The following is a 24,541-nucleotide window of genomic DNA, read 5'->3' as shown; positions in this document are numbered from 1 at the left end:
CCAGACACGACGGCGCACGACCTTGTAGATCAGGCTGGTCTTCGATACAGCATTCTACAAGCTTCTGTCGTTTCCCTCGTCCACGCATACGGCAGATTGCTCTCATGGGGGCGATGTGCCTCAACCCACATCCAATCCCAGTCGTCCGAGTCCCTGATAGTTACTCTGATGGATAAAACAGGTGGCTCCATGATGCTTGATAACGAAATATCATGCTCCTGGATGCGTACGCCTTCTTCGCCATCATGGGACTCCGTTATGAATGTGGTTATGTAAGGGAGCTAGACCGAGGTAGAGTCAGTTACATCTTTAAGTACGTGAATAGATGACTCGATTAGGTCATTAAAGTATCAGCATGGGCGGGGAAGGTGAATTGATGCGGTAACACTTTGGTGAACCTCTTGCAGTGCTTCATGCAATACGAGAATTTTTGTCAGGCGGGAGTAGGTTACCAGAACAAGAAAGATTTGACTGTAAACCTGACCACTCTTTAAACGTTGTCTCAGCAAACTTAGATCACAGTATTCGAGAGTTTATACGAATTGTGGTCTGAGAACGCTATGGGGTCGATAGGGGTATGAGACACAAGTCCAAAGATGTGATGTACACTCCTCAATAACTTTACAGAGAGCTATTAAAAAATAAATCTATGAGTACTTAGAGGTAGAGAGCTTTTTATTTTAGTTACAAGTGCTTTTCTAATTATATTTTAGACTTTTTCTGTAAAATTATTAAGGAGTGTACATCGCATCTTTTGACTTGTGCATCCTTACTTCAGACCACGATTCGCATGGAATCTGGAATACTGCGGTCTGAGCCTCCTGAAATAACCCCTGTATAATAATTAATAAAACATATAAGTCTTGTCAGTATATTATATGCATTTGAATTAAGATATAACTTTTATTATAACCATTTATTTGGTTAAAGCTCTCGAGGCTGCCATATGTTAATACGGGCGCTGCGTCGACACCTGTCCTTATCCAGTGCCCACGGCTCGATGATCAAACGCTCAAATCCCTCTACGGCTTTCATCGCCTTAACGTTTCCACTTGGTGCTCCTGGCTGGCTTAGCTGAAGATGTCTCGGGATATTCCACAGTCGTTTCATCTAGAGCCCATTGTACTACGACGCGCTGGCGTGCTGCACATACTGGATAATGGTCCTGTTGCGTGTGACTCGATGATAGCTCAGTATTGTTATAATATGTAGCCTCAAGACTGAATAAGCCTGAATCCTCTGCCGTCTTTTAGGATCCCTGATTGTATAAGCCCTTTTCGGGCTGCTCGCGTCGCTTCTAATAAAGCTACACAGCCTTGATATACCTATCAAACCACTAGCCTTTAAATTCTATATATTCAATCCAAGTTACTTACTTACTTTACTACTTGGGGTCTTCAAGCAGTTGAAATGCCTCATCGAAGCCGTGGTCGCACAGGTGGAGGCGTACAACCACATCTTCCGAATAGTTTCGTCAAAATCCGGTGCAGTCACCAAGCTTCCAGATCCGGTAGGCTCGAAGTAGCGCCGCTTCTCATCCCCCTTGCTCCGCGATTGTCAAGTTACCGCCTCCGGAGCCTTTTCCAGCGAGCGCGAAAAGACGCCCAAGCTGTCCAGGTCTAGAGCAGCGGCTGAGGTCTCAAGCCACGGCCTCAGCATCTTGACATAGGCCGCGGGGCTTCGTACCTCAAGCATTTAAAGCTTCGATCTACAAAGAAGTCTGCGTAAAAACAATTTATTCAGTATATATGTCATATTCATCCCTTTACATAATGCCAGTAGAGGCCGGCTCTTAACTCAATGTTAACTCATTCTGGAAGTTCTTTAATTAGAGGATAGTAGCTTCAAAAGGCCCTAAACTTCATTTTAGACCAGTTAGGTTGGCTTGGTATAGAAATTAAATACAGAATGTTGTTACTCATGCCGCGGCCACTGCGTGTTCTTGAACGCGCCGTAACAGGTCTTTCAATGCCGGCATTGGCTTCCCCTCAGCTGCGCCATAGGAAATACAAGCCTGCAAATGTTCCCGACCCTGGGACTTTAACTTCTCACCATGATGATAGCGATTGAACGCTTGTAAGTCGAACGGAATCATAAGCTTCTCCCACCCCACCAGCGCAGCGGCGAGTCCAGCTTCAGTCGTCGCGCTAGCAGCCTGCTTACCCAGCTCTCCATGGATGTTGAGCTCCTGGATTTCCCTCACTGATGCGACTACGTGACTCCATAGTTCCTCTCTCTCGATGTCTTGAAATTTAGGCCAACCCATCAATTCACATGCCGCAAATACGGGAAATAGGGGATTTATAGCAACGGCGCATTCTAATGCGGGCTTGACGGCGCAGGTTGAAATACCGTTAGCATTGTAGATCTTCGCAAACCCATTTGCAACGGCAGGAGAGCTATCGTCGACGGTGAAACCATCCTCTAGCTTGTCCGTGTAGGCAAAGTCGGCCTTTGCGATCAGACTTGGATCCACTGGAGGCTCTACTGGTAGAGTCAATGCCTTCGTGGAGTAGGCATGAATATCGAGATGCCCGTTGGTTACTTGTTCTTCCGCTAGCCCCGAGACCTGAAGGAACCAAGAGCGTAAGTCAAAGAATATAGCACCAAGAACGATCTTTGTATTCGTCCCGCGTGTGGCATTGCCTATGGTCTTTACTAAGTCCACACCTGCCTCGTTCCGCATAGAGGCACCATCGAGTGCAATAACAATATAGTCATAGTTCGATCCAGCTATTAGTAACGGGTTCGTAATGTAGCTATAACCCTTATACTCTTTCAACTTGTTATCATCATAACAATAGAGTATCTGAGGATTATCCAACGCCTTGGCGCGATGTGGGCGGATGAGGAATGTAACGTCGACTCCCGCGAGACCAAGGTGATAACCGGTGAGAATTCCCATGGACCCAGCACCGATAATCAGAATTCGGGGTTTTCGATCTTCGGACATTTTGATTGTACAGAAAACTTCGGATGAATAATATTTTTGAGTAGAAAAGATTCGGGGAGGTAAGTGCAGTGGCTTAGTGCTGATGCTGTCTGCTCGATGATAGAGAATAGAGTCTTATATATCAATATTCTGCACAATCAATGCTTACATATCGGTAATTTTCAGTTTGTTACCTCGGCGACTTTTTTCATCTTGTACTCGGAATACTTACCCAAATAAGTATCAGTCGGGGCTGGATTAGCCCATATATAACAATGACTCACAGGGGAACCATGATATGAAATTATTAGTGTTGGCTTTCGTCTCCCAACACCAGAGAGTGCTGCGCTTTAATCAAGAAATCAGGCAAGACTAAGGAATGTCTCCGAGAAAATAAGGAGGTTATTCCGACCCTTGAAAATTACTATAATAGGTATAGATTTTAGCGCTGTTTTAAAATACTTTGAAATAAGAAAGAAGCCTACCCGTTCGGAAGTACCTTAGATCAATTATTAGTAGTAAGTTGTCCCAAGTAAACATGCGACCTTGAATACCTAAGTTGGTTATTTGATATTTGCCCATTCGGCTAGCCTCCACCATATCAATCCAATCTCGGCCAGAGTTCAAGTCCGCATCGCATGTCTAGACTGGTATCTAAAATGGTTACTTATTGGGGTTATATCAACTAGGCTAAACATGGAACTATTTATGGGCTTGAGTGGAAATATGTGACGGTTGGATAGTGAAGGGCAGATAACGGGGATGCCTGTTTGGGTAGATTTTAAATGTAAGATATCACGACAGATTGTATATAACAAAACGATAATGATGTTGCCTGTCGTAATAGGCGTACATTTAGGTAAATTCCATTAAATACCCGTCTCACAAAGGCGATATGAGTGGTGTATATTATCATCAGCAGTGTAAATAAAATACTATTACGCTCGTTATGAGGAATAAGAATATAATGGCCTGCTAACGCACCTGGTAAAATATAAATTCGGGTTTAGGATTCTATGTGGTTATACCTTGTAATCCAGGAATTAACGTAATATCTTTATCTTCGTTGAATACACTTGTTAGGTACGGATAGGTTATCACATCATATATTGTTCTTTGTCTGATGTTCACTTGACAATGACCCATTAGTAAGTTCATGCAAAATCATGGGCTATGTTTCAGGGCTGTTTATAAGACCATAATACACATGGTAATCCTATACGCTTCATATACATGAGATATAAGATCTTATGTGTCTAGGTAGGTAAGTAGTTTCCGTTCACCTTTCGAAAGACTTTGTACTCCTGTGAACCGTTCGAAACATGGCTTCAGAGTACAGAAGTCCAGGGTATCGAGAAAGCCAGCGGCTATACTATTATGGCTACTTTCGCGTGCGTACATAGTCTATTCTTCAAAGTTTATAATAGAGAATTGATACTGAGCGACCTCTTTCTTCTCGATATGAATATATCTTCTGAGTCTTTGCAAGCGAGATTTGCTGACCACTTATCACTTTCTCATTCTCATAATAAAAAGTATGACCTCGCGAAAGTGTTGGTAAAATCATAAATACTCCTAAGAACTTTAGAGATAGCCATGCCTACCTAGATATTTACCTACCTACCTTATATAGAACTATCAGATACACCCAGTTAATGCGCCGCATCGGCAATATATCTCTGAGAGCCCCAAGCAGGGGTGCCCTGTTCAGTGCTTATCCGTTCCTACATCAACCACTAAAACGAGCCATCTAGAAATCGGACCTGTAGAAGACGCCATGGGGTTACAAAATGTCTCTATTGATTATCTTACTTATTTTATTCTTCAAGCACGTTAGGAGGTAGTTTTCTCTTTCTTTACCCCGCGTATCAACTTTATATTGAGATAGCTATAGATGTAAGTATAAGCGTTTTATTATTCAAGTATAAACACACGTCTAAGGTTAGCAAGCATCTGATTCAAAAATATCATATTTATACTTCTTATATCATCCACATTTCGAAAACATGGCACCTCTTAGCCAAGTAGAGAAAGATGCACTCATCTCCAAAGTTTTAGGAGAGCTTTCAGGGACACCTTATGCTTGCTCTTCGCTGACGCACTTAACAAACGGAACTACTAACTTTGTATTTCGTGGGAAGTTAGCCCATCCCATCCGTGCAGATGGAGGTGACCAAAGTACCGCCACGACCGTTATCATCAAACACTCGACGGAATTTGTTGCCGTCAACAAGGACTTTCCCCTAGATCCGTCACGTGCTGTATGTATTTTTCGCCCCTATATGAAGTCCATATTAATCAGAAGATAATAATTAATAAATGATTGACCCCATATTACCTAGTTTTACGAAGAGTCCATGCTTTATGCTCTAAACAACTTCCCATCTAGCACGACGATCGTGAAGACTCCACGGCTCCACCTCTTCATCCGTGATGCAAATATCCAGGTATTGGAAGATTTCCCTACAGCGGTTGATTTAAAGAATATACTGGTGTCACCAACTGCGAATAGCATCCTCACGGCGCCGGTGGCAGCGTCCATCGGTTACGATGTGGGGTCCTGGTTGCGCTCATTCCATACATGGGCCTCTTCCTCGAACGCTGAGTTGAAGGCTATCGGCGATAATGAACCCATGAGGAAGTTAAAATACGCTATTACATATGATAGCTTTTTAAAAGTACTTGAAAATAACTTTCCTGATCTTCTAGAGGGACACCGGTCGACTCTAGAACAAGTCAAAGATGCTGCGACAAACGAGTTTCAAAAGATATCCGGAGATGGAGATGAGGGTGAGCACTGGGGACTCATACATGGTGACTTTTGGACGGGGAAGTATGCATATGCTTCTTTCTTTGCTCTCAGTTCCCAGCAGGATGAATACCTAAGTGTCTAGACTAACATAGCTAGTGTTCTACTCCCGAGTAATCCGTCGCTAAGCACTAAACATCTAAGCGGCGCCAAACTCTTCATCGTCGATTGGGAATTTGCTCAGTTCGGTCATCGCGCATATGATATCGGACAGATGGTCAGTGATATCTACGAGCGGAAGCATTTCTTCCAAACTGACGGTGCCGTACCTGTGATTGAGGGGTTCATCCAAGGGTATGGAGGGTTAGATGACGAGCTCGCCTTCCGCACTGCCATCCACGCAGGAGTTCAACTGATCGGCTGGTATACCAGGCGAGCCCCAACTGCTCCTCTACAGTTCCCCTTGGAGAGGGTTACCGATGCGATGAGGATTGGGAGGGACTGGATTCTGAAGGGATGGCAGAAGGACCGAGATTATTTTCAGAGAAGTCCCTTGGCATCTTTGTTCAAGACGTTTTGAATGTAATATCAAGTATTACACTGACACATGATAGACTTATCGATGTTTAATTCAACTCCTAGCTATCATATACATATGTTTATGATGATCGTGGCGTATCAGACTTTTACGGGCCATCTATAGGTTTCAAGAGGCGTCGCCTCAAACAATATTAAGAAGAACCAAGAAAGCCCCTCGATTAGAAACCTGTATTCTCAAGGCAATTTTAGATAGTATTGATACCGAGATACGGCAAAATTTACCCTATCAAAACTCCGACACTATGGCTTCAGAACAGGAACCTCGTGAATACCAGGCCGACTACCCCCCAGAATCTTATCTTGCTTTTATATCCTATGTGCTATTAGACTTATAGCACATATTTCTTAAAACCGCAGACTGATCCGTCGCTATCCCGTCTCTCCACCCCACCGGACAGCACAACTCCATCTCTTCCCTGTGCTAATGTCGAAATGGATCTCATTACCTTTCCGTAATCTCCCAGGAACCGATGAGCGCGGATATCATCTCCACGTACCACGCCGTGGCCGAGCGCGACCACCCAAATGCCCCCAATGTCCAAGGCATGGGCCTCAGCGTTGCAATCCGGCTGTAAGAGTACAGAGTAAATGGCTCCGGAGTAAACGATGACCTGGGCGTGTTCCAACCCAAGCAAGAAATTTGCAGGGAATATCCATTCGGCAGTCAAACTATCTATCCGGATTGGGTGCCAAGGTGTGATGACAAGGTCGGCAATTCTGCACATGGCGGTCCTATGGACGATCGTCTTCACTACAGCTGCAACGCGTCTGCTTCCAACGGGTGTGCGTACATGTGAGCCCTTACGTAGGTTACGAACGGGTACCTTTCGACCGCTAGCCAGCGTAACTTTGCTCGAACCTGTGAAGCAAGGCGCGCAACTCGAATTGAGCTGTGACATATTCAGGTGTCTAGTCGTGGCAACTCTGGGACAGGACTGTGTCGGCGGTGGTATGGTATCGAAGGCTTTATCAAGAGCATCTCTACATTTAGTGAAGAACGAGTTCTGGTTATACATCAAGGGGCCGGGATCCTTAAAGGAGTTACACCTAGATGACAGGGTTAGCAGACATCGTAAATATGTAATAAAGGTCTTCCTCTTCTTTTTTCTCTCTTTCTTATTATGACCTCTAATAAGGAGGACTTACAGCTGCTTCGTGTGCGCATTCCACAGACTAAAGAAATAGTGGCATCCCCATCGACTGAAAAAGTCTTGGCTGGATAGAGCTACATTTACTTGACCGGACGAGAGGTCACCGACGAGATCTGCCATTAGAGATCTATTGTATTCGTCGTCAAAGAGTCTAGCAGGGATGTTATCCAACAGCCTTTGGAACGTTATCTGGTGGCGCCGTGGATTGATGTCCTTGCGAGTCTCGTATTCGCCATCACTCTGAAGTGGGAATAAGGATGAGAGGAATTCGCATATCATTGATCGACTCTGGTGGTACGCAATTTGAGGCTCGGAGAGGACTTGTGCGTTAGTCGTAGCGCTGTTGGCCAGGACACAAAATTCTGCGACTCTCATCCGCGAGTATCTAAGCTCTCCTGTGATGTTAGCTTCTTTCATGGAGGAGCTGAACCTGGTCCTGCAACCCTGGCTGTCGACGCTTTCTAGATATATATCTCGAGATTGGCCGTATTGTAAGTTTCCTAGCTTTATGACAAGTCTATTAGAGTCCGCTTCCTCTTGCTCCTGTCTGTCAATGACCTTGCCCGCTGTCGTTCTCAAGCGAGTGCCTTTCGGGCTAGTGAGTTCAAGCGTACATCCCGTTGCGTACGTCGTCTGAAGATGAGCAACCGCATGGACAAAAACGGTTCCCTATATATTGTTAGCTAGCGTCGAGTAAGTGAATGAAATGCTCATACTATCATGCCGGCGTCAGGAATGAAAGAATAGTTGCCGCCACCAATCTCTCCAATAGACTTCAGCAGCCCAGATCTTATCTCGTAGCCAAAACCGAATGTATGAAGTGTTGCGGGGAGAACCTCCCAGGTGCTGCGTATCTTATGAACGTAACCTTGGCCAGGACACCTGCGAGAAATATAAGTAAGAGTAATCACAGCGGCGGGATATCTCAGAAGTACATGTAATTCGGCAATCCATCCGTCAGTATCATGACAGCGGGTACGCGCCCAGTATTCTGCTCTCCGTCGAAAAGATTGATCCCTTCCCGGATTCCGTGCCAGAGGTTTGTTATACTGTCAGCCCTCATTGCCTCGATGTTCTTATGGGTTAACTTTTTATTCTTAGATGTCATTGACAATAGTTTCTGGACCACCTATTCTCGACCCAAGCTTGATTAGTAGAGACACACCACACACCGCCTGGTATGTAAGGAACCTACCCGTGCTTCTCTGCTGAAAGTCACAATACCAAGCCTATCACCCTCATCTAGCGTGCTTAGAATCGTACGTGCGGCATGCTTTACCATGTCAAGGATCGATAAGCCAAAATGCTCAGAACTTAACCGCCCGTCATCATCAACCATCTTTGCAGTGGTCGGCGCTTGCATACTCCCAGAAACATCTATGACCAGTACGATATCACAGGGGATATGTTTGAGTTTACTATCTGTTGGCTCGTTAGGCGGCTGCACTCGAACTATCAAACCGTCGTGCGATGGTAAAGCATGTATTTCCAAAGCTGCATCCTCTGCCATCGGGGGAATGGGTTGCGTGGAGTGCTCCAAGGAGTACTCTGGGGAGTATTCACCCATCGTAGGTGTAAATTCTTGTCTGCGAACCTGAAGATCTTGTTAAAATGTATTGTTGTCACTTGATATGGATATTTACCATAGTGGGTGTAATGGTTTTGAGAGCTGATGAAGTAGTTCTTATATCAGTCTATACAATCGAACTATATTCCTAGAAGCTAATATTGCCAACTGATAATAACAAAGGAGAGCTCGTTCTAGTAAATCTTGCTTTCATGGACGTTGCAAAAACTTAGTTATATGCAGGAAAATGAATCACGAGAAGAATATTTCATGAGTATGAGTTTATAACTCCCTCTTTGTTTGCTTGCATCCACACAAAAGGCAACGCCGAGGCGGCGATGAGGCAGTGAGGCAGCTAACGTCATTATAAAACTCCTTGACCTTCCTTACATGAGTAGCTCAGGGGGAGCCTTTAGATTAGCTCAACTGCCGATTCTGGATGTATCCAGTCTTCTTATTCGTCCGTGGCCCATTGTCCAAATCATCTAATAGTGGACTCTGCCGGGGATGAACGAAGCTTTAACGTGGCTTATACCGCGCTATATAACCTATATAACCTACTAGTTAAGGAGAACAAATAAGCAAACAAACAGACTTTGAGCGTGTATTATTAGTATATTAGTTAGATTTTAAATATATATATATTTTTTTGGTATATATGATTATATTAAAATAATAAACTATTTTAACCCATCTTTATCTGTAACTAGTATAACTATAAGAAATAATTACAGTCTTCTTTTCTTAAGAAGCAGGGGCCTCCGGCATGTTGCGAGCTGGGGGGTCTCAGCCCAGAATTGTGGATAATACCAAGTGGTTCGGCTTTGACGAAGTGATTTAGCGTCGAACCGAAACGATTTTTCTAGGTAGGTGAGGTAAAATAGATACTTAGGAGATGGAATATTGAAGGAAGCAAACTATATATGTGAAACCATAAAAGACCTAACACCAGTTGAGTTGTTAAATTTTCCGGATCTCTAATAAGCTGATTGGCGAGATTAATAAGTTAAAGATGCAACTAGTTAATGCTGTGCCACCTATGCTTAGAAGGATCTGGCTTGGACCAGACAACCAGATCTTAAATGCCTGTCATTGATATATTTTTTACACTTGTCACCTCGCTAATCTTATATCAATACCGCTGGATTGGTAAATAACATAAAAAATTGGTAACATGTTTTAGTAATTCCGCCAAGAATGCTGTCAAAGTCTGTACATAGTACCCACGAATTATCACTTGGACAATGGACAACTTAAGTCATCGTATCTTATAATAATGGAACATGAGATGGAATTGGTATGTATTAACAAGATACAAATTCTTCGCCATTAATTATATTAGTAGACGATCGCGCACCTTGTCATAACGATGAGAGTCGTAGGTAAAGCCATGTTATGTGCACAAGACGGGTATAGATATCCAAACCAACCAGCCTGATCATAATGATGAACCACAGGGAAATACCTGGAGCGCCATTGCTTTTTTTACACATCCGTCGCTCATTACCAGCATCAGCACCATCGCCAGGACGCCAAGTTAAAACCAATTAAGTATATCGTAATCTTTGTGAGACAGAATTTCCCCCAATGTCCTACCGTAAAACAGCCGACCGCCTCTATGCGCAGTGACACTTTCTTGACCCGTTGTCTGAAGATGAGTTCGAGTCAGAACTTCTACAGAAGGGATGAAACTATATCTTGCTCAGCAACGTCTATCTCAACAGGTAGCAACTAGTAATCTCACCTCTATCATAGCCGCTAGGGACTGATCGAATTTAATGGCAGTCTGAGCATTCCTTATGCTTGCACCAAGTACAATCCGTGTTGATGACAAAGATGCCGCCGCATTTGCAACAGTGAGCCGCATACATGGTGAATATGTTTCGTAATGCTTGACGTGAGGAGTATAATATATATGTGATATATACAATAGCAACTTTCGCTTCTAATGCCTAGTTTCTTCTAAGAATCTGCGTGTGAAAGAAAAATTGTTGGAAGAAGTGTGTACGAAACATTTGGGCTCTTCTGCTACGGGATGCCGGACTGATATACACGCCGCAAGGGCGAGCTTCCCCGTCACAGTGGGAGAAGGGGAAAACATCGCATGCCCTCAATTTCTTTCAAAAGAGCAGGCATATTCCGTCCGCAGGGTCCAGAAGACAAGACGAGTCACACTAGGAAAAGCTACCCCGCATGGGATTACAGTTCGCGGAAACGAATCATAGCTTGCGGGTGAGATGCAGTAGGACCTAAGAGGAAAGGCTGAAGGTTGGGGGCTGATCGTGAAGGATTAACTGTGAGCGTGACCGGCGATTTCGCAGCCCGTCGTACCCCACGTTTCTTTTTTCCCTTCCCCAACGCCAGATTTCCTACTGGTGCATTTCATTCCCTTAGACTATCGCAACACCTAATCGCAAGGGATGAACTGCCCGTATTGCTCATAACACCGCACACTGGTGGCGATGGTGGTGACGACTGCTCAGTTATTGTTACGGCTTCTCATTGGCTATGATGCTACGGGAAAAATCGGGATTTAAAAAAGATGCCATGTACGGCGGACCATTATGACATTAGTGCCAAAATCAAGAAAATAGGTCAGGGCTGTCCAAAAAAGGCTAGTATGAAAGGTGCACAGTATATTATGCGGGGTATATACAAATTTTCTCATTATTTATTTATATTAATAACTTTTTAAGTATCTTTTCTAAAAATTTGAAAAAAGTATTGTTATTTCAATTGAAGTATGAAAAAAATTATTAAATTAGTTGGGTAATTGTTTAAATTTATTTCGTAAAGATAATATGTTATATATATATGATATATATACGGGATTCTAAAGTGGTCATAAAGGGTATCGCGTGCTAGCCTCTTTGTATATCTGTATAAGACTTAGCCTCTCTGTATAAGACTTATTTGATACTGATATAATACGCCAGCTAAAGGCTATATATAAATGCAACTTGCATTGTTATTTTCGCATCAAATAGGGCTATAATATGATATTAATTATGATATTTAAAATAGTATATTGGTAAAGTTATTTGAATACGTGTATACGTGTAAGTAAGTGTTATTGTTGAATTTATGTATCTCGTATATATAAGGCTAAGGCTAAGGCTAAGGCTAAGGCTAAGGCTAAGGCTAAGGCTAAGGCTAAGGCGATATCTGATTGGTTAATCTTTTAGAATAGGAAAGACTATGTGTATATAACTAGCTGTCTTAATATCTTTACGAATTTTGGGTCAAATCGCATGCAACCTGAACAGTAATTTTTGTCCTTTTTCAATCAAAATATTGATAGTTTTCGAAAAATATTCGGATAGATATTCGTAAAGTTATTATGGTATAAGGTTAAAAGGGGTGTTAATTGTGTATACAGCGCATATTAATTGAGCTTATACTGTATTTTTGCCTTACTATTACCTTATTAGACATAGTGCCACCTATTTTCCTGATTTTGGCACTAATGTCATAATGGTCCACCGTACCATGGCTATTTCTGGGCAAAGGGAAGGTCGTGCGGCCTGTACCGGATGATATTCTGCGTAAATCGAAAAAACCCTAAAACATACGGCAAACGTGCCACCTAGAGCTATTAGAATTCCATAGCCGTATGGAAAAAGCCAAAACTGTTAATGTTCGCTAGTTATAGGACTTAAGTACATATTAAGCCGTCGACTTTGCTATCCTATGCTTGCTTTAGATGAGCAAGAATCTCATCCATGAGACAGGTACTCTTGGACTTCATTCGATCTCGATCTGTTATTCGGCTAATCTCGTGATCCCGATTGTTGTTTAATTATAATTCTGAGGGATGACGTTTTGGCCTTCGTGGAGAGACATGAGCTGTGCACATCGCCGCAGATCTGTTCGTTCATAACATATATGCTCTATCCCGGTAAATGAATCAATCACCAGTCGCATGGCTTTTCAACATTCTTATTTGCACAATGCTGCAACGATTGGGGAAGTACGTTGATCAAGTATTCGTTTGCATTGCGTAGCGCTCTCTTTTGACGTGGTAATCTTGGGCTGGCGCGTACAGTTGCTTTGTATTAAATTACGTATCTTATTAGCTGTCTTACCATACATATACCGTTAGCCGCGTGGGATGACCATGTCGTTGGATTGGTTTGAAGCTAATATGTCTTGTTGGAAAAATGGTACAAGTGAAAACTATGTAGTATCACATCTCTTAAGATTTCTTCAATTACTTCTCTGTAATAAAGAAATAAGCATTGAAAACCCCGAGGAATGTATTACGGGTTGCATGACGACCAAGGAGTTGATATTAAAGTCCTGTACATGTCATTCATGAGGTTATACCAAAATCTTATATCTGAATGTCCCTTGTTCATTTAAAAATCCTTCGAGTTCCGTGAGGTCCTTTTCTGTAGCACATACCTAGGTAGGTATTGTAATCATACTCTGTCCGGCTTATTTACCTGAAGTATGTAGGAGTACAGGGGAGGGGCCTGTTTTGTCGAGGGAGGATTCTTCAGCGGAGTAGGTAAAAGAGGTCCTTTTCAGAAGTAAGATCGCATGATATGAAGTAAACAATCCGAGTATCTAAAGATGCGGGTGAAAATTACTTAGCATATGTACCTATGCACATATCATATGTGGTTCGCATGCAGAGCCGCTCCTGTGCTGATATGATGTTGTGTTTGCAGGTATTATCTCTACTTTCGCGTTTGCCCCTCGACTGATCTGATGACCTCGTTTCTCAAATATTAGTATGTTTGGATGTTGGTTTACATACATACTTGACCGAATCGAAATTTTTTCCAATTGCTCACCGATGCTTGGTGATGTTTGCGCACTGCCTATTAACATTTCTTACACTTTTAGTTGGATCTACATGTCATTAAGGATGAATAGGAGAGGTACCTAACCGACCTACCTTAACCTAAGGTAGTCAGCCCTAGACGAAGTGGATCGGGATGGATGCCGCAGCAAGTCATAAAGTTTATCCACGCAGTTGGAACTTGAGATGCCATAGGTACTTGTCTCATATTTTTTGTCCTTCCTTTCTTTAAGCGAAAATAAATCATATAATACTTCGATAGGTCATCTGTTAAAGAGGGGAAGATTTCACCTAAGCTATAAGTCTTATATTCATACGATGGGTACTTGCTAAGTACTTAAAAGGTAGGTAAGGTAAGAAATGTTGATTAGGTGGGCATTATAAACAGGGTATAAACTTATTTATTTACTTAAATTATTATAATATCTAATGTCTTCTAGGTATGTAAATTCAAAGGGCGTGACATGCCGGAATTGTGTTCCAAGTGCTCAACCAACATCATATACCAAAATGAGATATGATGGGTACACCAGATGAACATTTTAGATCTGAGTTCCCACTGAACTACACTAGATATATCTGATTCAAGGTATTCAATCGTACTGTACTGTTACACTTGTTATTTTCCTTTGTAAAACACTCTCTTAAGACAAATGGTTAAAATTTTTTTTTTTAAACATCGGCGGCATACATAACTCATTTTGTTCATCACAAATACCGGCTTATCAACACATTAGAACGATATGAAGAGAAAAGAAAAGAAAAGGAAAATAAAATAAAAAGAAGCTTTAGATTGAAAACGGAAGTGCGGATGCTACCCACCATTTCAGGGGAAAACGGTTCCAGGGGTTAAAACCCCAAGGTGGCTAAGCGCCAGGAACAGTAATATTATTGGACCGCGGAAGCTTTGGTCAATTGACGATAATAGGACTTAGCGTACATCAACGTATCAATCACTTTTCGCAATTTGATGTTACCATGGGGTGTAGATAATTAGTGCGAGACTTCATAATATATACTGTGTTTATATGTACCTAACCTCTATTCCGTACCCGTGGACGTTGCTGGTATTGAAGTTAACGTTTTGTGTGAGAGGTTGAGACGCCAATTCCTATGAACCCCTGAATTTCAAGTCAGGTCTTCCTCCTCGCGCTCGTCATCAATCGGCTTTAAGTATTTAAGCCTTACCGCGCCATTGGCTTTAATATAGTACATGGATGATATCAGTCGATGGGAATCTCGTTTAGGTATTATGGTATACTATGTACCTAGTAGCTGAAAATCCCCAAAAAAGATAAATTCCGGGAAGAAGGGAGGCGTTTCGCTGAAACGGAATACATATAACAGGACAGCTGAGTAGCGACGGCGTCTTCGTTATCGTTAAGATGCAAGCCCAATCATCTGATCTGATCTGGCTGTTAGGTCCTCCGCGTGATTTACGTCTCCCATGTGCTTGGACGACCCATTCCAGCGGGGGTAGGTAGACGGATGATGTGCCGTGGCTGCATTGGCCTGTGTAAGGCTTTAGCGGGTTGTCCTGATTGCTTCTTTTTCGCTTAATGAATATTCTCTCCCTATTCGGTTTAGATAGTTACTTGGATACCCAGGTTTAAATAAGAGCTACTTAAACGAACGCCATAAGCAAGTGTGTTTGAGATTAAGCCAACCGATTCCTTGAGATCTTTCCTAGCATGGACAAGAGACCCGAACCGTAGATAGATCATGATGGGAAGTATGGGAGATCTCTGTAATCTAATAAGACCGTTGCATGGCAGCTGAACACTACTCCTCTCCTTAGCTGTTGTGCAACCGCCTCAAAACGCCGCTGAATCTGATAAAAGCGGTAGTACATTAGGTAGTGTCGGTTGGTCTTGTCTTTTAGTATCTAGACTTAGGATCTAGGTTACAGGCTTTATATTTGTTTTTTCTATTATGTACATGGTAAGGCTAGTGAATATCCACTAATACATAGCAACAAGGGCCACAAGAGCATTATGATCGTCGTGTTCTAGAAAAAGCCAATGTATATTAATTAATCGGGTTCCATTCCAATGATCGTCTCTTGTTGGATAAGGTTACGGTGTATAGATAGACCAGGTATATTATTGTCGGTTTTGTACAAGCAAATCATCTATGTACTACGATATAGATAGGTAAGTTATAGTTAATACTACATACGTCTAATCCTTGAAGAGGAATTGCTTCTAGTTGAACGGGGGAATAATACGAAATAGGTACGGATCTTATCATGTAATGGTATCATCAAATCAAGATCTTAAATTTAACATAGTTAATTATAATCATTCTTAGATATATTGTTTGTTCATTTACCTCTTAAGCTCAGATATTCCTTTTTCGTTTTACTCATATCATTGCATAACATTGCTAAAAATGATTGTTTAATCGAAGTGATATAAAAATACATTATAGACAATTGATATGTAAATGTACATATTCAGATAACCTTGGTTGGTTATTAATGCTAAGAATCTAAGCTGAATGTGGTAAGACATGTGGGAAGCAAGGATGGAATTGTCCAATAGGCTATCAAATAGACTTTTTAGTTTTGGAAATTTTAAAGAGACGAAAGTGACTTAGGAGAGACAGTGCAATTTCTTAGGAAATACATACATAAAAGTACCTAATATATGAGGTACCTATATATGTAGGTACGTACCTGAATACCCTTGTCGCCTGCACTTAACACCTATGCAGGGCCCTGCACCGTTATGCAGGGGAGGAGGGGCTTCTCTTCCAGGATAAGCTCCATTTTCAACATTCTTGGCATTAATTATCCTTGTTCATCACCCTCATTTTCCACCCACTCGGTTTTTCCCACTTTTGCATTGACTCTCCGACTCATCAGTCACTTGTTTTTGTCTTGTCTTGTCTTGTCTTGTCTGATTTGATTCTGGTCCGTGATCCGTGGTCCGTGGTTTGTGGTCCGTGTTGAATCAATAGCGACCCTCGTTTACTTGACTAGGTTACTATTATCAACCAGTCAATCTCTTTCGTTTTTTTTTTTTGCTTTCTTCGGCACTCGCTTTTCCTTGTCGATTGTTCATTTTCTCTGCGGCGACAACTCTCACCATAGTCACTCCTTTCATCCCCAACGATAAGGCGATACTCGAACTAATAGGCGAAACGATCGATCGATTAGAATAATTGCAATAACTCCCGGTTATCAAGTATATTGCTAGTGGAAGATACGAAGGAAAAAAGGGGCGCCGAAGCAAAATACAAAATACAGACAATTGTTGTGCCCCTCTGGTATTCGACGAAGAAGCAAGACAACCGTTGCACAAGAACTCGAAATCATTTCTCATTCCAAGACCCAGAGTTCGGATCTCGCAGATTAAGCAGTCACAAAATCGGCTTCCAACATTCATCTGCCATCAGCCTATCCTACGGGAACCATTGGTCTGTTGTGTTCGTGTGACTTTTAAGTATTCACTCTTTTGACATCGATCATATGCTACGAGTTGCGAATATTCCATTCCAAAAATCCCCTTGAATCCATTTTTCGTTTCTCTCGTCTTCTTAGACCAGGTAACAAGATTGGCTCTTTTTGAGAAAGAGGGACAGGGTCATCTCAATTTGGTTGTCTGATCGTCGGCCGGCCCATGTGCATATTCATGCTTGATTTCCTTTCGACTATTCAGGTTACTATCCGGGTTCCTCTATCAAATCTGTGAAACGCTCCCGACACGAGTCATCCCATCTTCAGGTAAGCCCCTCCAATACATTTTTTCAAAGTATTTTGCAATTTCTTCTGAGGAATTGTTTCTATTATTCCAGAAACTTGGATTATTGGAATATCTACCAATCAATTTTGCATTTCATGCGGCACTTCCTGTATCTAAACTCTCGAGCACGTCTGTGTCCGCACCGACGATGCAAGCCCCCTTAACCTCATCTCTCACATGATATCAATGGCCCTAAGTCATTTAACTAATTGCAATTCTCTCCCATTTTAGACAGGGATCACTTTGTGTTTCCCTAAGTCGACTTTTCCGTCCTTTCGCACTACCTAAATCTAATAGGAAACCTCGAAACATATTCAAACCTCACTAGAGTCGATCACTTTCGGCAATTTTACTTGCGTTTATTAATGGGATAAGGAACGTTATACTATCCCGTTATCTTATATCCTAACTTGTCTTCTATTATACCGAACTGGTTTCTAGTCTTAACTAAGAATTTTCACCCGGGAACGAAGGACGAACGCCGGTATAATCCACAATGAATCGCTTCAGGACCAAGAAGGAGGCCAAGAAGAAGGCCAAGGATGACATTTCGACGCCTAGGCCCTCTCAAGATTCCGAATTGTCCATGCCATTTCGGCCGTTTAGAAAAGGGAAGAAGGCCCAAGAACCTGAGAAGGTCGAGATCGATATTTCAGCCGCTCTACCATCTAATGATGAATTCCGTACGAGTTTATTAATGACCGGCCTTTCAGCCCGGTTCTCCATGTTACGGGAGCAGGATGATCCAAACACCAAGATCGGTAAGGCCAGCGATGACAGCGTTCTTTTTCCCAAGCGACAGTCCAGATTGGATTACGGCGGCTTTCGCGGCTTAGGGGATATCGCCGAGGTTGAATCGATAAAAGCAGCGGCTCCCTTCGCTAGACAGACCTCTTATAATTCAGATGACGCGGACTCGTTAAAGGCTAGCAGTGTCATGGGACGTTCTAAACCGACTGAGGGTAACAACCTATTTGGCGGGCGCCAGAAGATCTACAAAATTCCAGCTGGTACTAGTTCGTCGAAAAATCTTGACGGCGGAATGAGCGGGCGAGCCTTGTACGATGACGATGTCGCCTTGTCTGCTTTTCAACGTTGGAGACAGGCAGAGAAGGAGCGTAAATCCTCAGAGGGAGATGGGGAGGAAGACGAAGAGAGGAATTCAAGCTATGCAGATGCGGATGCCGTCCGTGCCGATTCACCAATACTCAGCAATTACAACCAAAAAAGAGAAACATCTTCGACGACATCCTCCATCCCATCATTAGCTAGGAATTCGACCGCTGCAACATCAATAACGTCTTCTCAGCGGACTCCTTCCCTAATGGACTGGCAACCATCAACTAACCCTACTACAACAGTTGAAAGGAGCGTGACACGTACCAGGAGGCTATACGAATCTGGGTTGAGCAATGATCTTCATGAGCAGCAGTCCTCGGCTCTTTCCCGCATCGACACTCTGACACGACAGCGTACTTTTGGTAGTCTAACGCCAGATCTAGCCCAGAATTCGCCATCGCCTACGGCCTTCGGATTTGCCGATCGGTTCAGCAGCGAGCGAAAGGTCCTAGCAAAGTCTAGCGCGCCGAACTTGCGATCTATGAGTCCCCCCGTCACCGCCTCTCCTACCGGTACCCCGGATCTCGGCGATCGTGTGCCTAGCGCAACCGATATGCGATCAAATTTTGGAGGGGCGCCGCCGCTAAGCCCCCCAATAAGTGAGACGGAGGAAAACTCGATTCTTCAAATTCACCCCAATGATCGAGGAAAAGCTACTACACTCGGAATCTTCCAAAAGCCCCTACAACCGTATGATGAGTCCAGATACGCTCAACGGCAATTACAACGACAGCAAGGTCGGGAAACGCCTACGCAAAGGTCTCGGGATGACTTAAATCCATCTTCTGGAACTAATCGATCTAGTTCATCGTCGTCTGGAACAAGACAATTAGAGCCTAAGGTTTATGTGGCTCCTACCGAAACTGGATCTGCGTCAATTGAGCCTGCAACGTCATTCTTAGCCGATCCTAATGACTCGGATTGCTCTCCTGCTGCGTCGCCCAAGTCAGGTACATCTCATGCCTTGTTGAGGCGTCCTTCGGACCGCCAACATCCAGCTCTTCGTGATTCTACAAAGCCGGCAGAATCTGATAATCAACCTATCCCCGGGGAGAATTCGTCCATGTCGCCAAATTCAAAGGGTATCTCGCCTGCAGATTCACCTACTCTGGGTCCGGCTCCTGGGGCCGGCCTAAGTGGCATGGTGCGGCAGCACTTGCGAGGCGACAGCAATGCTTCGTCAATTTACGGCGTCACCCCTGGTACTTCGGGTCTAGAATCTCGTTTCCCTGCGGGCCGAGAGGATGAGCAAGATTTCCGAGGATCAGGTGTAAATGCGAATCCATGGGAGCTACCCGATGTCGACCGGGATTGGACACTAGATTTAGACGTCAACGAGCCAATGTTAGACATTCAATCTCGATCGTCTAATGTGCCTACCGCCGAAGAGTTTGCAGGCAAGAGTACTAATGCAACTACTGGTGACGACCGAGATGAATTTGCCAGTCAGCTAGCAGATGGAGCACGCCGAGTACGTGAACGATTGACTACATATGTCGAAACTGACAGTCGTTCTTCCTCGCCTCGCCGGTCAGAGGAGCCGGTAGATGTAAGGGAACAGACATCTAATGTACGGCAAAATGGGCTGGGTCTTCTACAGTCAAAGAGCAGCCGGGGATCATTAATTGACCGAAGTCGGGAGCCTCCCCAATCTAAAGCTATGAAAATGCTTGGTCTCGGGGCTTCAAGTAGCCCTCAATCGACAAGTTCGGCACGAGAACATGATGATGTAGAGCAGCAACCAACGGAGAGTGATTCTCATGCCGGCCTTCGAGCGTTTAGACAAGCGAAGCGTGAATTGCAAAAGATGAAAGAAGCAGAAATAGAGGTTAGACATCAAACACAATCTCAGGATCTTGCTTTGGACACCGATTCCGTACGGTCGACACCAACTAGACAACTACCCTCCGGACAGCGATCCCCCGAACGCGAACGGAAACCACCGCCTATCTTTTATCAGCAACGGACATTCAGTGAAGAAGGAAAAGAGGTACAGACCCTACCATCCAGAGGACAGTTAAGGAACGATCGCGATAGAAGTGGTTCTGACTCTAGCAACGACGGGCGGTCAAACGTGCGGCCCACGCGGAATCTTCAAATTAGTTCCAGTGGAACCGCGGCACGACCTCCAATGCGTTCCCCAGGCCTCCCCGGTACGGACATCAAAGGGTCGCCAATTATGCCACCGCAACCGTATCCAGGATCTAAAAAATCTAAACCTGCTGCCACTAGCAACCTTCGTGTACAGACGTCTCGCGGTTTCGAATCGAGCCAGCCCTCACCTATCTCTCCCATGCCATCACCGTTTGGCCGTAATCCGCCGTCCTCTGGTGTGGTCCCTTCGCCCCGCTCAGGAGCATCCCCAAATCGCGGCTACGAGAATGCAAGTCCGACCACAAGTGATAGTACAAGACGCAAAATTAAGACTAAGGACATTTCAGATCCTACGTTCGTCATGTCGACTTCCCAAGTCCCGACCGTAGCCTTGTCAGAAGCCCCACAGAACATATCTCGCAGCAACAGTCGGAGTGCGCCGCCTTTGCCCCCCATTAACCCGCGACGAAGGCAAGATTTCTCTAGCACTCGAGCTGTCTTTGACAACTTGAGCCGACGCAGCGGTAATGGCATGGAGGCAGAGGCTCTCGACCGCAAACGCCTCCGACCGGTAGCATCTGATGGTTCAGGGCTTCAATCAAGAGCTCCTAACAACGCCCCCCCTAATAACGTTGGTCTTCCTACATCTAGGAGAGCCGTGACCGATGGTGGCAAAAACCCTGGCATGGGTATGCCGGGTGGTATGATTTAGTTGGGAGTAATTTGCCGAATATTTTCTTTAGAGCTTTGTTTAATTCCAGATCAAAATGGGCTGACCCTTAAGCATTCACGAAGTGTAATGAGATACCAATTCCAGATTCTTTTTTATCTTTTCTTTTTTGCTCTTTACGAGGCTATGGGACGGTTGTATATTTTGTAAATTTAACTTTGCTCTGAGCATCACGCATTTGCGTTTCCTTTATGGTGGACAGACTTAAATGTCGCTTGCTTGTCGGGCTGGTCTCGGAGTTGAAGCGGATAAGGGGGGGAAGGACTTATTTACCTAATTAACAAAAGCAGGAAAAGGAGGCGTATAAAAGACGCAGCTTTAGTCTCGAGATATACTCGTACCGAAAGATGTTATATTATAGCAGTTATACCATGAAACCACTGCTTTACACGCCATTACCAGGTGTCAGAGAAAGCTTGTATAGATCCATGATGGCATTTGGGTACACTAATAGAAGCTCAAAGCAACATTGAAGATAGCTAAGGTTACCTAACAGCGGGGATTTTGCGGAGGATTTACAGTAACACGTGGAATCGGATGCGGAGTAAATGAGTCTATCGACAAACCAATAACAAATGAATCCCGGGTCAACTCCCGGACCAACTTCCAAGTCTCCGGAAATGGAAGATGTAATACCGCGTCCCGGAATAGCTTACACGACCGAATTTAGTGAATCCCAATTAGTGCGTAGATACCTATATATGTTTTGATGATCGTCATATTTCCTCCTCCATGTCTACGCCAAGTCTTTTATCGTAAACTATATCAACTTGATGACGGTTGAATGGGTCCCATTGTAACTCAAGCATTCTCTCTACGGCAGGTGATCATTTCTGGGCACTATGTTTGTAGCGGTTAAACGTCAATATCCGGTTTGTTTTCCTTCTATTATCTGGGCGCCGTTTCATGGCATTCCCAACTTGGTGAAAATATTAACTGGCAGTGCTTTTGCCGACTATATCCCATGCAAACCCCGTCAAGGATACCATGGTTGGTCTTGTTAAAACCGACATGCTGCCGTAAATACATCGGCCTGGTTCTAAGTCCGATGAGTCTTGCCGACCTAATGTCTAAGATCCCATAATTTCGTTCTTAAAACCCAACTTTACCCGTTAACAGTAAGTGGGCATGTGCTATCCGTCGAAGTAAAGTTACTAGTCATGGCTCCCTTCGCCATATTCGCAGCTCTTGGGCTGTTTTTGTCGGCTGCAAACGCGCAAAACTGCACTCCGCTTACTCCGTCGGCACAGCTCAAGATAAGCGATGGTTATACCGCACAGGTTATCTTGAACGGGTTGAGAGTACCACGCAATATCATTTTCGATACGGCAGGAAACTTACTCGTGTCAGAGCAAGGAGGGGCTGGTATTAGGAGGGTGGTCTTGACAGAGAGTGACGGAAACGTCTGTGTAGCTTCAAGCGCCCAGTTGATCCCTGATACATCGGTAAGAAATCTTGAGAAATCGTGTGTATAGGTTGTGTACTCATTATATAAATATCAAGTTTAACCATGGCATCGCACTCAGTCAAGATGGAAAGACCTTATTCGTCTCGAATATGGCGAGCGTATACGGATATCCATATGATGCAGAAGCCGGGACTGTCGGCACCAGGAAGACGTTGATAGAGGGTATGAGAAGCGGAGGCCATATCACTAGAACACTTCTTGTCCCCTCTAGCGCCCCGGACGTCCTTATAGTCTCACGCGGTTCCGACGGGAATATTGACAATACGACCACTAATGTTGAAGCCGGGAAAAGTATAATCAAGACTTTTAAGATTTCGGAATTACTTGCATCGGAGATAGCGACGAATTATGTATCCGGGGGTGAGGTTCTAGGATGGGGTCTGAGAAACTCGGTCGGCGTCGGCGAGGATCCGTCAACAGGTGGTATTGTATGCTGCATATTGCCCTTGGAATTAATCATTGTACGGATCACTAACTGGTATATATCAGTGGTCTGTTGAGAACTCGGCAGATGATATCGTCCGTAGCGGTGTCGATATTCATAATGAAAACCCGGCCGAGGAACTGAATTATCATGGTGTCATCAAAGACGCAGAAAATACCCTTAAAGGCCAGAATTACGGATATCCAGCTTGTTTCTCTGCTTGGCAAACTACGAATATTCCGTCGAATTCTAAAATTACTGTTGGCTCACAGTTTGGTGGCATAGCCGGTACTCCTTGTATGTGCTATTAAATATACGCTTAGGTTAATGATTCATAACTGACCATTTTATAGTCGAGCAGGTAACGGCGCGTGGCTCATTAGAAGAAGTTGACGAGTTTTGCCGCACTGAACGACAAGGGCCCCGTCTAATCTTCCCTGCCCATACAGCCCCGTTAGATATTAAATTCAAGGAAGATGGAAGTGCCGCTTACGTTGCATTTCACGGGAGCTGGTTAGTATCCTAATCTATCTAGACACCCTCGAATTCTCATCGGTTCTAACTTGATACTCCTTACAGGGACAGAAGGCCTCCTGACGGATACCGGGTGGGTAAGATTGCATTCGCCAACGGCCAGCCCGTAGCAAATATCACGGATACTACGGCCGTGGAGTATATCCTGCAGAACGAGGACACGACTAAATGTCCGGGGGCATGCTTTCGTCCCGTGGGCCTTGCATTTGACAAGAAGGGTCGTCTATTTATGACTGCGGACATGTCTGGAGAGATCTTCGTGATAACTGAGGTTTAAACCTATTGCAAAGTATGAGATAAGTATGTTCATTGAACCAGAACGTGGGAGGTCTTGTATATCGGGTTTCCTTTCATATACATCTCAATAATATAGGACGTTAGGATACCCTTGCTTCGTCGGTGGGGTGTTCTTCGTAATGTCATCAATATAACTCTAAAGTGAGTATTGAACGTACGGAAGGGGAGAGGGTGAATGGTCTTAGGAGGTACTTATACTAAACCAACTAGTCTTTGACTGAGACGATAGATAATCACCTTAGAATTGAGTCGGTGTTAAGATTTTGATAACCACATGTCAACGTGAACTAAGGAGTGACGTGATAAATATAAAAATTTGGAGT

The 24,541-nt window shown here is 43.8% G+C and overlaps 5 protein-coding genes across 5 annotated transcripts; 3 read left to right on the top strand and 2 right to left on the bottom strand.

The window, feature by feature from the left end:
• Nucleotides 1–1,918: 1,918 nt before the first annotated feature.
• On the bottom strand, nt 1,919–2,953 carry GL218_00978 (uncharacterized protein; the record flags this gene model as incomplete). The annotated part of the gene is made up of 1 exon (XM_033577425.1): nt 1,919–2,953. The coding sequence occupies one exon, from the start codon at nt 2,951–2,953 to the stop codon at nt 1,919–1,921; it is 1,035 nt and encodes a 344-aa protein (XP_033439298.1).
• A 1,985-nt stretch (nt 2,954–4,938) lies between these two features.
• GL218_00977 (putative carboxypeptidase protein) lies at nt 4,939–6,261 on the top strand (the record flags this gene model as incomplete). Its single annotated transcript, XM_033577424.1, has 3 exons — nt 4,939–5,193; nt 5,275–5,765; nt 5,841–6,261. 3 exons carry the CDS (start codon nt 4,939–4,941, stop codon nt 6,259–6,261), a joined length of 1,167 nt encoding a protein of 388 aa, XP_033439297.1.
• A 349-nt stretch (nt 6,262–6,610) lies between these two features.
• Nucleotides 6,611–8,999, bottom strand: GL218_00976 (u-box domain-containing protein; the record flags this gene model as incomplete). Its single annotated transcript, XM_033577423.1, has 5 exons — nt 6,611–7,328; nt 7,428–8,101; nt 8,149–8,314; nt 8,368–8,561; nt 8,628–8,999. 5 exons carry the CDS (start codon nt 8,997–8,999, stop codon nt 6,611–6,613), a joined length of 2,124 nt encoding a protein of 707 aa, XP_033439296.1.
• Nucleotides 9,000–18,048: 9,049 nt separating this feature from the next.
• On the top strand, nt 18,049–21,477 carry GL218_00975 (uncharacterized protein; the record flags this gene model as incomplete). The annotated part of the gene is made up of 2 exons (XM_033577422.1): nt 18,049–19,621; nt 19,670–21,477. 2 exons carry the CDS (start codon nt 18,049–18,051, stop codon nt 21,475–21,477), a joined length of 3,381 nt encoding a protein of 1,126 aa, XP_033439295.1.
• Nucleotides 21,478–22,655: 1,178 nt separating this feature from the next.
• Nucleotides 22,656–24,198, top strand: GL218_00974 (putative nhl repeat-containing protein; the record flags this gene model as incomplete). The annotated part of the gene is made up of 5 exons (XM_033577421.1): nt 22,656–22,940; nt 22,999–23,391; nt 23,453–23,684; nt 23,741–23,900; nt 23,967–24,198. The coding sequence occupies 5 exons, from the start codon at nt 22,656–22,658 to the stop codon at nt 24,196–24,198; spliced, it is 1,302 nt and encodes a 433-aa protein (XP_033439294.1).
• Nucleotides 24,199–24,541: the final 343 nt, after the last annotated feature.

Source organism: Daldinia childiae (assembly GCF_008694065.1).
Source record: "Daldinia childiae strain JS-1345 chromosome Unknown Scaffold2, whole genome shotgun sequence".
Classification (NCBI taxonomy): domain Eukaryota; kingdom Fungi; phylum Ascomycota; class Sordariomycetes; order Xylariales; family Hypoxylaceae; genus Daldinia; species Daldinia childiae.
Note: the sequence above shows the minus strand (reverse complement) of the source record. Positions and strands in the feature narration are given on the sequence as shown.